The 14,883-nt window shown below is 40.0% G+C and overlaps 1 protein-coding gene across 9 annotated transcripts in view; it reads left to right on the plus strand.

The window, feature by feature from the left end:
- ANKRD28 (ankyrin repeat domain 28) overlaps nucleotides 1-14,883 on the plus strand; it is a 179,095-nt gene that overhangs the window by 83,703 nt on the left and 80,509 nt on the right. For all 9 annotated transcript variants that reach the window (XM_066244376.1, XM_066244375.1, XM_066244379.1 and 6 more), the window contains one exon: nucleotides 13,007-13,085. In XM_066244376.1, coding sequence (XP_066100473.1) covers nucleotides 13,007-13,085 — 79 coding nt within the window. The remainder of the gene's footprint in view (nucleotides 1-13,006; nucleotides 13,086-14,883) is intronic.

The raw sequence follows: 14,883 nt of genomic DNA on the forward strand, positions 1-14,883 counted from the left end.
GGTTTATAATTTAAATCTGTTTTGGCCAGAGTACATACTTTGTACAATTTCGATTTATTTTAATGTGTTAAGGTGTGTGGTTGATGGCCCCGAGAGTGTGGTCTATCTTTTTTTTTTTTTAATAAATTTTTATTTTTAATGGGGTGACATCAATAAATCAGGGTACATACATTCAAAGAAAACATTTCCAGGTTATCTTGTCATGTAGTTCTGTTGCATACCCATCACCCGAAGAGAGATCGTCCTCCGCCACCCTCCATCCAGTTCTCTCTGTACCCCTCCCCCTCCCCCTCTCCCTCCTTCCCTCCCCCCACCCCCCCGTAACCACCCCACTCCTGTCCATGCCTCTTAGTCTCGCTTCTATGTCCCACCAATGTATAGAATCCTGCAGTTCCTGTTTTTTTCTGATTCGCCCATTTCACCCCACACAATGCTACCAAGACTCCACCATTCCGCTGCAAGTGATCCGGTGTCATCATTTCTCCTAGCTGAATAGTATACCATGGTATATATGTGCCCCATCTTCTTCATCCAGTCCTCTATTTTTTTTTTTTACAGTGATTAAAAGCCTTTAAGCAAACTCTTGGCCAATACAGCAAGAATCCCTAAAAGAGTAGTGTCCTTAACATGTTCACCAAGTCCAAGTTGGCCCCATCACCATGCCCAATCCCTGAAAAATGCAACCCAACCACAGTTCAGTCTGTTAGGAGCTGTCACAGGGAGCAGGAGTCCAGGAAAGTTTCCCACAGGAAAAGTCCGCATGGCACTGGAATTGTCACCATTCTATACTTTGCAGCTCATGTCCAAGTCCCAATGACCACTGCTTCTAGCTGGTAATGATTCAGGTAGACTGGAAAAAGCCATTTGCAGCATGCGTGGATATGGAGCTTCTGTTCTCCTCTGCCTGGAGAGTTGAGACCAGGTTGCTTTTCCCTGGAGCTCTGTGACTGTGGCCTGGTAAAGAGAACCTTGGGATATACTAAGCTGAGTGGCAAAGGTAAATTCATAATACAAGTTGGCAAAAGGAGGAAAGAGAGCTCTAAATTAGGAGTAGGTCCCAGCCTGAAATATGAGTGGGGCATTGAGGTAGGAGGGATAAAGGAAACACTGTATATTAAGCAAAGCAGCAGAAAATAGGACTATCAACACCCACAACAGAGATCTTTGAGGGAAGAATAAAAAACCTGACTATTCAGGCAAAACATAGTTAAGTGGCCCTTGTGCGAATGAGATCAGTTTACCTGCTTCTTGGAAGAAATACCCTAGGCTCGTCCACAGTGTCGTAGATGGGGCCGACGGCCCTGGGCACCTTCAGCCTTCAGTGGCAAACCCCAGCTTTCTGGGCAAGGTTAGGTCATAGGTGGCTGGAGCAGGGCTGGAAGAGACTGAACCCTCCCTTAGAGGAGCGAGGGGGAAGCCCACCTTCCATTGTCCCTGTTTCCTCACAGCAGAGGCGTGTAAGCCTGGCAGGCTTTAGCTCAATGACCCTCCTTTCCACTATTGAAGCAGGACCCAGAGTGTGGTCTATCTTGATGAATGTTTCAAGTGCAGTTGAAAATACTGTGTAGTATTTTGTCGTTAGGTAGAGTGTTCTATAAATGTCTAATCAGATTTAGTTGATTGATAGTGTTGTTCAGGTCATCTATATGTTTGCTAAATTTTCTGCCTATTGTCCTATGCTGTAGTTTCTGATAATTGTAGATTGCCTCTCCCTTCATTTTTATCCGTTTTTACTTGAATATGCTTTGAAGTTCTGTTATTAAATGCATGTACATAACTATTGTCATGTCTTTTGGATGAATTGACCCTTTTATCATTATGTAATGTCCTTTATGCCTAGTAATTTTTCTTGTTCTGAATTCTTTTTCTAATATTACTAATGTAGCCACTTCAGCTGTCTTTTCATTACTGTTTGCATTGTATATGTTTTAATATCTTTTTAACTTTTAGCAAATTTATATTTTTATATTTTAAATGGTTCCTTGTAGATAGTGTATGATTAAGTATTGTTTTTATATCCAAAATAATCTATCTTTTCATTGGTACCTTTAATACGTTTATTGAAATGGCAGGATTTATGTCTTCCATTCTATATACTATTTTTCTTTGTCCTTTTTAATTTTTGTTCCTCTAGTCCCTCTTTCCTTCTTTTGAATTATTTAGATGTATTTAGTACTATTTTTATGTTGTTGGCATTTTGACCATCTCTCTCTCTCTTCATTATTTTCTTGGTAGTTGATCTAGGGATCATAATATGCATATATGTCTTTTCCCTGTTTATGTAGAGTTGATATTTTACCATATCAAGTTTAAAAAGAAAACCCAAAACCCTTATTTTCCCTGCTTTATGTCAGAGTTGCCATGTGATATACGCAATACATTGAACTTATTCCCAGATAACATTAAAAAGTATTTTTCCTCAATAAATTGCACTTCTTCCATACCTGAGGATCTGTTTCCCTCTGGTATAATTTCCTTTCAGCCTCAAGAACTTCCTTCAGGCCTGACCAGGCTATTGCACAGTGGATACAGTGTCAGACTGGGATGCAGAGGACCCAGGTTCAAAACTCCAAGGTCGCCAGCTTGAGCACGGGCTCATCCAACTTGAGCGTAGGCTCACCAGCTTGAGCGCGGGGTCATAGATATGACCCTGTGATTGCTGGCTTGTGCCTGAAGGTCACTGACTTGAGCAAGGGGTCACTCACTCTGCTGTAGCCCCATGGTCAAGACACATATGAGAAAGCAATCTATGAACAACTAAGGAGACTAAGGAGCCACAACGAAGAATTGATGCTTCTCATCTCTCTCCTTTCCTTGCCTGTCTGTTCCTGTCTGTCGCTCTCTCTGTTTCTCTGTCTCTGTCACACACACACACACACACACACACATCAGAATTTTTTTAGACCATGTTATGTGGGGAATTAATTTTCTTTTTTTTTTATACTTCTTAATTGAATTTATTGGGGTGACACTGGTTAACAAAATTATGCAGGTTTCAGGTGCACAATTTTACAACACATCTTCTGTACACTGTATTGTATGCTCTACCTCCCCCCTAGACAAGTCCCCATCCGTAACCAATTTCCCCCTTCTGTTTCCTCCATTTGAGAATGTTTTTATTTTGCCTTTATTTCTAAAGGATGTTTTCATGTCATACAGAATTCTTGACAGTTTTTTGCTTGTTTGTTTAGTCTTTTGGCCTCCAGGGTTTCTGGTGAGAAATCAGTCTAGTGATTCATATCTTTTCTTTATATGTAATTTTTTTTTTTTTACAGAGACAGAGAGACAGAGAGAGGGATAGACAGGGACAGACGACAGACAGACAGGAACGGAGAGATGAGAAGCATCAATCATTAGTTTTTCCTTGCACATTGCAACACCTTAATTGTTCATTGATTGCTTTCTTATACGTGCCTTGACCGCGGGCCTTCAGCAGACCGAGAAACCCATTGCTTGAGCCAGCGACCTTGGGCTCAAGCTGGTGAGCTTTTTTTTTGCTCAAACCAGATGAGCCCTCGCTCAAGCTGGTAGCCTCGGGGTCTCGAACCTGGTCTTCCGCATCCCAGTCTGATGCTCTATCCACTGTGCCACCACTCGGTCAGGCACTTTATATGTAATTTTAAGCAGCCTGAGAAAAAACAATTTTTGTCTTTATCTTTGGGTGTTAATAGTCTATTCATGATGTGTCTTGGTATGGTTTTCTTTGTTTATTGTATTTGTGGTTCACTGAGTTTCTTGAATTTATAAATTAGTGCCTTTTACCAAAATTTGAGAATTTAACAGCCATTATTTCATAAAAATATTCTATACCAGTTTATCTCTCCTCTCCTTCTTGGACTCTAGTGAGACAAATGTTAGACCTTTGAAATTGTCCCAGTTGGTATTGTATTAAGTGCAGATACACAGACTGAAAATCTTCCTTGGATAAGAGGATAACTTTTTATAAATAAAGGAGTTTATTGCCAACTCTGATATGTAACTAAGGGGGATCTGCTTTTTGATTCAGCTGCTAAATAAAAAACAACATGTAAATTATATGAATCACTTAAAATATATATAATCACTTAAAAGTCAATTACTACCATACTAATTTGATTTAGAACATTGTCACAATTAATAAAGTAGATAATTTTTGTTTCGTGCCCTCAAAAATGGTTTATCTGTGTAGTACTGTATATTTATTGATTCATACTGACTTTACCATTGTCTGTCCACCATGAAGAGCCATATTTGTATATAGTTCCCATGTTGGAGTCCATGCCTAGGGTTTGAGTTGAGATCAAATGATTCTAGTATACCTAGTGACTTAATTGGTATATTTCAAATTCAAGATGAAGTTTTTTTCTCTCATCTGATTGTAGCTATGTAATACTTGATTTTTCAGTTCTCTGAATAAAGGCTTAAAGTTACAAATGTATAATTTGCTAGTGCTGCATATTCAGATTATCTTTGAGAAATAGACTTAATTTCATGACCTTGTATAGTGTATGTGTCTATATTTGAAATAGTCTAGATTTCTTTTTCTCAATTTGTTATTATATAACATGTTATCTTGTTCTGAACATTTACTCTTTAAAGTTGAGTGAGGTCATATTTGAGTAGCTTTGTTTAAGGTATTTTTTATAAATGAAGTCAGTTTGTGACTCCAAGGCACTGATTTAGTCCCTAAAGAAAGCTTCATCAAGTAGTATGATTAGTGAAGTCATCTGTTAGATATGTCTTCCTTGTTTACTAGCCTTAAATGAAACTGTTAATAATTAGTTTAAATGTATAAATCTTTTGGTTACATGTATAGTTTAGGAGACAGTGATATTTTTGTGTTTAAGTGATTTATCATATGAAAGATTCTTCTGTTTCTCCTGTTTAATGATTATTTTCTGTGAAATGAAAGTCTGACTTTTCTTCCCAGACTTTGTTCTGTAAGTAACACCTAATTATAATTAACCTAAATAGAGGGCTGTATAAAAGAATATTGTCTTGTAGAAAATTTTTCTAAAATGAGACTATAGTTCTACAGTTATAGAAGGTAATGAATCCTTTCTTACTGCTATGATTTTTAAAAAATGTTTTTTCTAAAATACAACGTATGTCCAGATATTCATGTATAAATACATGTACATGAAGAATGATTGCTGCCTCATTGTTGCTGTTAACTTGTTTAAACTATTATAAAGAAGTAAAGAGGTCCAACGTATAATAGCAAGAGGAGCCTTGTCCTGTGTCAGATAAACTAAATGCTAGTCTCTGCCCTTCAGTGGTTCAGTCTCTCTGAACCCTGCTTTTCTCATTTGTAAAGTGAGGTGATTGAAATAGATTATCTCTAAGACTATTTTTGTTCCTAATATATTTAACAACTCTGTAAACTATTCCATTTGCTTTAGCCTAGGTTCTTTCACAGCACATTTTTGGGGAAAGGAGTTTGCTTCACCAGATTTTAGCTTAGCATTCAGTTAATGATTTCTTTAGCTTTTGTTACATTTTTCATTTCAGTGGGGAGGAACAAAATTGATTTGAATTTTTACTGTAGGTGGGGTCTTGTTTGTTCTGATACTTCCCTCATACCACATTTTATAGAAAACTCAAGTATTTGTGTCAGCAGCTGCAAGAACGAAAAACAGCACCAGGTGTTAGACTGATGGGGTCATCCCAGACCTCAGTTCAACAACCCCAGTACTTGAGTTCTGGCAGGAGAGAATTCAGAGCCAAGACTTGAACTATAAGAGAACGTTTATTTAAAAAATCACAGAGGCAGAAGAAATAGGCTTTAGGAGATAAGTTACAGAGGCAAATGAAGGGGAACTTAGGAGAAAGAGAAATGCACCTGGGGTGGTGAGGGAGGAGAAGGGTGCTGGCATGCTCCCAGGAGAGAGCACTGGGTCCTCCTCAGTCTTAAGGACTTTGAAGATTGGACACTTTAGGGGAGATCCCAGGGCAGGATCTCAATAGAATATTCATCAGCTCTCCAGTGTGTTCTTTTAGGGTCCTGGTCACTGATTTGATTGGTTGGCACCAGAAACAAGGATTTAGTGCAGGTGGTCCTGAGACCAGCGGTGGAGTCCTGTGTCTGGTTTTGCTGCTTCTCTGGGTCTGGAGCAGGGCTGTCTTACTCTGGTGACCTTCTTTACCTTACTCTGCTCTTGTATGTCTAAGTGCCTACCACATTTGAAAATAGAATATCTATCAGAGGCTATATAAAAGTCACAATGTGGCAGGAACTTTGGCTGTTTCTTTAGTGTTTGTTCTTTTCCCCCTTCTAAGGGGCTGAGCTTTGATTTTCTTTGGTAATCTTATCATCACCTCAACCACTGGAACTTGACTTTTTTCCCACCTCCAGGGCTAATAATCATGTGGTTGATTTAAGCTTAGAAATGAGACCAGTCAATGAGAAGTGAAAAGAAGTTATGTGGGTGCCTTCAGGGCAAAAACTTCGGTTTCCAGTTCCATGTGTAAGTCACCACTTCCAAGTCACCTGTGTGAGGAAGTCCTCACACAGGTAAAAGAGCTAAATAGACTAAAACATCAGCTTTTCTTGAGGCTGTATAAGAGAAGGGAGAACACGGGACAAACTACTGCCCCCCAAGATTGAAGAGACACAATCAAATATGGAGAACCACACCTTAACTAGAGCAGACGCCTGAGCAAAAGAAACTGCCTCAGAAACCAGTTCTGGGGCGGGGAAACCTGAACTGTAATTGATGAATTGCTAGAGGTTCTATCCTGGGAACCCTGTCCTGGGGAGGCCCCACAGACTCTGAGATTTACCTTCTGCAGGAGCTCTGCTGGGCTCTCACAGTACATATTAGAGGAACTCCTCGCAAGCTTCCCACGGGAGGATGGGGGAAAGGAGCCATTTTGAAATACTTCAGAGCACTGTCTTCACAAGGTCTCCCCCTGGGGAAAACTATATAGTTAACCAGAGCCTAACCTACTGGGGTAGTTTCAGACCCTGATACTGTCCTGGCAGAAGAGAAATGCCCACCTCCAGCCTACTCTAGCCATCCTGTTCTACTGTGGATGGTGAGGGGCAGTTACTGAGAAACACTTGTGAAGTTCACAAAACAGAGGCATAGGCTTACAAAAAGACCTAGTTGTAGAATGAGATCTCTTTCACTTAAAATATCTTACTGTACTGGATTCATCGTTTTGCTTAAAGGAAGCACTTTTTTGGCTTCTCTTTGGCATATCTGAATTGCCAGCATCACTATTTTTATACTTTGTTGACATAATTAAGTAAAATAAGGTTATTGAATACAAGCACTGTGATACCAAAGCAGTTGATCTGATAGCGGAGATAGGAGATAGCTACGAAGTGGCAAACAGGCTGGAAGTAGAAGTATGCTGGACAAAGAGAAGGGTCACTTCCCAGGAGGGACAGTGCCAGATTTCATCATGCTACTCAGAATGGCATGCAATTTAAAACTTATGACCTGTTTATTTCTGGAATTTTCTATGTAATGTTTTCAGACCAAGGTTGACCGATGGTAACTGAAACTGCAGAAAGCAAAACCGTGGATAAGGGGGGACTGCTGTGCAGGTGACCTGGACTTGCTATTGGTGTTTCAAGAGGGGGTGATAGTCTTGTAGGACTGAGACCTGAGTCTGTGGGATCTGATGATCTGATGCTATCTCCTGGAAGAGAGTGTCGGAATTCAGTTGAGTTGTAGGATGCTCAGTTCGTGCTGGAGCATTGCTTGGATGTGTGGGGGAAACCCCGCACATTGGAATTGGATACAGAATGCTTGCACAGTATTTCATTGTATGGTTGTACAAGTACAAGACCTCTCATCTGATAATGTTCTTAACTGGTAGTTGATAAGCTTACCAAAGTTTAACAGAGGGAATCATAAAAAGTGATCTTTAAGCATTTTATTGTAAAAAGTGGATTTACTAGCCATTTTTTAAAATTGGGCCAAGGCTTTTTCTTTGACAATGTGGAGTTCACTGACAGTTCAGTGTTCTCTTTGTTGCATAGATCATACCCCAGATATATTATCTGTAACTTCTATTTTGGGTTTAAGTGATGTGAGCATGTAGACACTTAGGAATCAACCTTGGGCCGAAACCTCTCCATAGGTGTGCTGATAGGTGTGCTGTTTGTCGCAGTGTTTCAGTTGTCTCGACACACCCACTTCAACAGCACCTTTTTTTTTTTTTTTTGTAGCCTGTTTTGAGCCTTTTTATAATATTCAATGTAGTGGTCATGGAAGCAGTTTGCTTTTCTAATTCCTATTTCATGTTTAAATACTATTTAAATAAATTGTATAGTCATGAGTACAGGGACAATTGGTAAAAACAGTTGTAACAAATACTTCTTACTCTTGATAAACATGGACCCCGTGTTGGAAACAAAAGTGCATGGTCTTAGTATGATTGTCTAATGGTCAAAATATATGGTGTGCCAAAGTCTCAGGAAACAGAATATTGATTAATTTATGACTCAGTTAAATGAAGGTTGGTTCATAATTTTACATAACCACTCACCTATTGTTGAACATTTAAATTGTTTCCATCATTTTGCTCCCTGTGATGACCAGTAAATATACTTAAATTTTGTTTGCACACAGATAGGAGTATCTTCATCCAAAAAAGTTTCAAGATATGTTAAGTGAAATAAGCCAGTCAGGGAAAAGACAAGTACTATATAATCTTACTCTTATGTGGACTCAAATGAACTAACAAGCAGAACAGAGACAGGCTCACAGATAGAGAGCAGGCTGACAGCTGGGTGGGGGCTCTTTGAGGGGCATATAGCGGTTGAACAGAAAAGGTAGGGGGAGAGAAAAAACTAATAGATCACGGACAACACTGTGGTGGTTGCCGGGGGAAGTGGAGGAAGGTATGAGGGAATAAATGGTAATGGATGGAGACTTGACTTGGGGTGGTCAACACACAATAAAAATAAGCTAAAATAAAAAAATTTATGAAATGGAATTAGTGTATATAAGGGGATACTCATTTTTTTGTTTTAATAAATTTTATTGAAAGGAATCTTAAATATTTTGTTGCCTGAGTTTTAATATTTAAATATATTAAATTTAAAGATGGTTAAATTTTTAATTGGCCAATTTGTTCCCTTTTTTTCTTAAATTGCTTTTTAGAGAGGGAAAACTATGTTCATAAGTCATAAAATACCGTAAGTCATAAAATACCATTAAATCATAAAATACATTGAAGGCATTGAGTCATAGACTTCCAGACATCCCTCTCACATAAATGACTCACTTTGTGTGCTGTGTGTACGGTTTATCCTGTGCAATAGATATGTTTCTCACTTTGAGTAGGTCTGATGATATTTAAATACTCTGGGTAAGTTTGCTGTTGAATGTTTAACACTGAAAAGCCTTAAGCCCAGGATTTTATTAAAATGACTAAATTAGGACTCAGCTTTCAATGAAGTCTGATATTTTAGTGGTTTTTTATTTTAGCTTTTTCAATGACTAATTGTTCAGTAATTTCTGTGTGAAGAATTCTGTTTGCTGGAGTGTGTGTATGTGTGTGTGTGTGTGTACACTGGAGTAAATCATGGTCTAGAACCCTGGACGATTGGCTCAGTGGTAGAACATTGGCCCAGCATGTGGAAGTCCTGAGTTTGATTCCCGTACAGGGCACACAGGAGAAGTGGCCATCTGCTTCTCCACCCCTCCCTCTCTCCTTTCTCTCTATCTCTCTCTTCCCCTCCCGCAGCCAAGGAGGAGCAAAAAGTTGGCCCGGGTGCTGAGGACGGCTCAGTGGCCTCCGCCTCAGGCACTAGAATTGCTCCTGTTGCAGTGGAGCAATGCCCCAGATGGGCAGAGCATCACCCCCTGGTGGGCATGCCAGGTGAATCCCAGTTGGGCACATGTGGGAGTCTGTCTCTCTGCCTCCCTGCTTCTCACTTCAGAAAAATACAAAAAAACAAACAAACCCAAAAAAGCATGGTCTGTGGGAATTCATTGTGGTTAGAGAGCCAAGAACTCTTACATTACTAAAGAGCATTAATATGCCTTTGTTGGAGCACCTTTTACTGTTATAAGGACAAAAACAATATCATAAATATAGTAAAATTATATGAAGAAGTGTATGAAGAGCCAGTGATCATTATTACATTTTTATAATACCTTAATATATTTACAGCTAAGCCTTTTTTTTTTTTTTTCCTGAAGCTGGAAACGGGGAGAGACAGTCAGACAGACTCCCGCATGCACCCGACAGGGATCCACCCGACATGCTCACCAGGGGGCGACGCTCTGCCCACCAGGGGGTGATGCTCTGCCCCTCCAGGGCGTCGCTCTGTTGCGACCAGAGCCACTCTAGCACCTGGGGCAGAGGCCAAGGAGCCATCCCCAGCGCCCGGGCCATCTTTGCTCCAATGGAGCCTCAGCTGCGGGAGGGGAAGAGAGAGACAGAGAGGAAGGAGAGGGGGAGGGGTGGAGAAGCAGATGGGCGCTTCCCCTGTGTGCCCTGGCCGGGAATCAAACCCGGGACTTCTGCACGCCAGGCTGACGCTCTACCACTGAGCAAACTGGCCAGGGCCGCCTTTTTTGATTGCCTGTGAATTTTTTTTTTTTTAACGTGAGAGGAGGAGAGATAGGCTCCCACCACATGCACCCTGACTGGGATTCACTGGACAACCCTCGTGTGGGGCCATGTTCACAACTGAGCTATTTTAACTCTTGAGGCAGAGACTCCACAGAGCTATCCTCAGCACCCAGGGCCAATACGCTCAAATCAATTGAGTTACAGCTTCAGTAAAAGAAAAGAGAGGGGGTGAGGGGGGAGGAAGGGAGAGGGGGGCGGGGGGCGGGGGGCGGGGGGGAGGAACTGATAGTTGCCTCTCCTGTGTGCCCTGACCATGGAATCGAACCTAGGACTTTCACACTTTGGTTGATGCTCTACTGCTGAAGCCAACTGGCCAGGGTGCCTGTGAATATTTTTAACCTCTCTTGTGACTTACAGTTTTTTCTCTAATTTATTCTCAGTAGTCTAACTATTTTTTCTTAGAGGAATTGGGGTATTGCCAAAATTGAAAATACTATTATATAAAAGAAATTTTTTTGTTTTAAATCTTGAAAATTGTAATTCTGATATAATAGGAAATTCCAAAATACATTACCTATTGAAAGAAGAAGTTGAACTTCTGGACTATTAAGTGAAATTGTGGTCCAGGTTTGTGGAGCAACTCTGCTCTAGTAAGATCGTTCAGGATCTTGTTGCTTGACACGTTTCTGGGACATTAGCCTGCCTCTGCATGGTCAGAGCTGGCTCAGTTTCACATCTGCTTCCAGCCTTGTTGGAAGTAGGAAGTACCATTTCTAAGGTAGTTCTCTTTTTAATTGAAGACGACCTGAAAGTCGTCCTTTCACCTTTATTATACCATTGGTCCATGCTAACAAAACGTCAGTCAGTCTAGGAGTGTATCTTTCAGCTAAAACTTTATTCCTTGGATAAAGCAGGAGAGGGACAGTTGAAAACAACAATCTATTACAAAAGCCTGTATCAAAAAAATTGGATGTGAATTTCAGAATTCTTATTTCTAAATGAATAGCTTTCTCAGATGCAGCCAAGTTAGCAACAATCTGTTGTAACTTTATTTTTTTTTATTTTTTTTTATTTTTTGTATTTTTCTGAAGCTGGAAACGGGGAAGCAGTCAGACAGACTCCCGCTTGCGCCCGACCGGGATCCACCTGGCATGCCCACCAGGGGCGATGCTCTGCCCATCCTGGGCGTCGCTCTGTCGCTACCAGAGCCACTCTAGCACCTGGGGCAGAGGCCAATGAGCCATCCCCAGCGCCCGGGCCATCTTTTGCTCCAGTGGAGCCTCAGCTGCAAGAGGGGAAGAGAGAGACAGAGAGGAAGGAGAGGGGGAGGGGTGGAGAAGCAGATGGGCCCTTCTCCTGTGTGCCCTGGCCGGGAATCGAACCCGGGACTTCCGCACGCCAGGCTGACGCTCTACCACTGAGCCAACCAGCCAGGGCCTCTGTTGTAACTTTAGGTAAATTGTAAATATGAATTTAAAATCCTGGAATGAGGCCTCTGACCAGGCGGTTGCGCAGTGGATAGAGTGTCAGACTTGTACGCGGAGGACCCAGGTTGGAAACCCCGAGGTCACCGGCTTTAGTGCGGGCTCACTGGCTTGTGCCTGGGGTCGCAGGCTTGAGCAAGGGATCACTTCGTCTGCTGTAGTGCCCTACCCCCCCCCCCCCCATCAAGGCATGTTGAGAAAGCAGTCAGTGAACAACTAAGGAGCTGCAACAAAGAACTGATGCTTCTCATTTCTCTCCCTTCCTGCCTGTCTGTCCCTCTTTCTGTCACTGTCACAAAAAATAAATTTAAAAACCCTGGAATGTGACTTTACCCTAAGATCTTTGTTCTCGAATTGGAGAACATTGTTGTTTGAGGGGAGGAAGTTCACAAAGCTGTACATTAGATATGGCTTCTCTTCCTGGAGAAAGATTTGGAAAACTTTTTTAGTACTTAGAAAGGTAGGAATATTATTTTGAGCCAAAATACAAAATTGGCAAAAACTTTAAGGAAAATCTTAAGATTATTTTAAGGGCTAAATTCAAATCCCCAGAGGTAGTTTCTTGTTTTGCCAATATGAGCTCTCCTGTGGAAACATTTCACTAAGCAGAAATTTTGGTTTATTAAAATTTGCTTTATTTAGTTAGGTCAGCAGCTCTAAACTGTGTAAAAATATAGAAATATATTTGCGGGGGGCAGTATAAAGTAAAGAAAATTTGCCTGTGTGTGTTAGAAGCCTAGGCATTTTTATTCAAAGGAAGTCTTAAGAAGCTATTCCTTTGTCATCTTAGATTTTTCTTTTATTCTTTGCTGTACTTTATATCATTATTTTAAAATAAAAATTTTTAAGATTTTTCTTCTATCAAGGAAATACTGTGGGACTTGCAGACTAGGCTAGAGTTGTAGAAATAGTAAGCTGGTAGTTAAGTGGGTTTCGTTTTCATTTAAAGTGTATTACAATTAACTTGATGTTAAAACTTTTGCCACCTTTCCTTCTTATCATAGGACAACGAGAAGCGAACTCCACTGCATGCTGCTGCCTATCTGGGAGATGCAGAGATCATTGAACTGCTTATTTTATCTGGTATGGGAAGCTCTATATAATAAGGGCACATCATGTATATTTTTGTCATAATTCATTTTTATCAAACCTGATTGACTGTTTCTTCATATTTATTTATTAAGCTGAAACTTACATGTTCATTCTATAAATATTGATCTCATATCACATGCCCGGTAGTGTTCCTGAGGTTAGTGTACATTAGAGCGGTGTTTTTCAACTGCTGGTCCGCAGACTGCTGTCAGTCCACCAGAAATTTCATGCCAGTCCACAAAAGAGTTAACCACCCTGATGTTGCATAAAGAATATAGACCCAGTGAGTGATCTATGATCTTAGTAAAATTTGCTTACCACATTTCCCCATGTATAAGATGCACTTTAATTTTGGGGCCCGAATTTTGGAAAAAAATGTATTACATAAAGTTATTGAACTCAAGTTTTATTCATCATAAAAATCATACAACTCCTCATCAAGCACAAAGAAGCGGGAAATGCACGTTAAAAAAAAAACAGCTACAACTACTATATAAGATGCACCCCGTTTGTAGACCCCAAATTTTTCAGAAAATAGTGCACCTTATACATGGGGAACTACGATATGCTCAGGGTGATTGCCACTTATCAGTCTGTATCTTCAGTGAAAGTACTATTAAGATTGTCTTAGATATCTTTGAAACTTATAGGCTTGTTCCAGGCAGAGATTTGCAAATCATGCGCAATAAATGAAAAGCATTCAGACAAACTTATGTTGTATCCTATACATCATACATGTGGAGTTCGGAAATCAAGCACTAGCTTGTACCATGTTGCATTGTTATGCACTGTAAGAGAAAAATATTCCTCGTGTTTCTGTTTCTGGCCAAGTTGGTCACTGGTCCCCAAGTATGAAAAGATTGAAAACCACTGCAAAGATCACTGCCCTTGTGGAGTATATAGTCTAATAAAGAAAAACAGGCTATAAATACAAGTAAATTTTACAGTATGTTAGAAGGTGATAAGTGCTATAGGAGAATGGAAAAGTAGATGAGAATAATGGCGTGTATGAGCATTATATGGGGTAGGGTATATATAGAGTGTTTATAGTAGACCTCATTAACCACAGAGTTACCTGGAGGTGATTACAGTTCTACAGAGGGGAGGTGATGGTCACATACTCCAAGGACAGCAGTAGAGGTAAGAAATGGCATGATTGTAGATATATTTTGAAAGTGATACAAGCAAGATTTCTGTCTTTAAATAGCTTTTATATAATTCTATTTGAGGGAAAATGCATTTTAGGTAATTTTACTTTTATTTTTTAATTCTAAACTGTTTAAGACTTTACAATATGAAGTAATGGTATAATTGTCTCTTATAAAATAGCTCCTATTGTGGTCAGTCTGCCTGTAGTCATAAAACAGATACTCAAACAGAACTTAGAAATACTTTTGTTGTAGCTAGATTATTGTAAATGATGATATTTGAGAAAGGATGCACATGTTTGCATTGTGCCTGTGTTGCCAGATTGCACAGAGAGATGCATAATGAATGCAACTGCAGAAATAGTACTGCTCCTTTGATACTTGGGAGAAGGAGCACTGAAATTTTGAATGATGACCCTATTAAATAGTGGCCTAAACAGAATTTTGCTGTTATAAACTAATAAAATTTTTTAAATCTGGTTTTTAATAACAAATGTCATGATCACATGGAATTAAATATAAGTAAATATGGACCTAGCCAATATTCTTATGTTAGTTTCTCCATGAATAACTCCATCACTAATGCATGTCCTTGAACATGTCTGTTGTTCTGTGGATACTTGTTCATTATTTTTGGCTGA

The sequence above is a fragment of the Saccopteryx bilineata genome, chromosome 10, assembly GCF_036850765.1.
Source record: "Saccopteryx bilineata isolate mSacBil1 chromosome 10, mSacBil1_pri_phased_curated, whole genome shotgun sequence".
Classification (NCBI taxonomy): Eukaryota; Metazoa; Chordata; class Mammalia; order Chiroptera; family Emballonuridae; genus Saccopteryx; species Saccopteryx bilineata.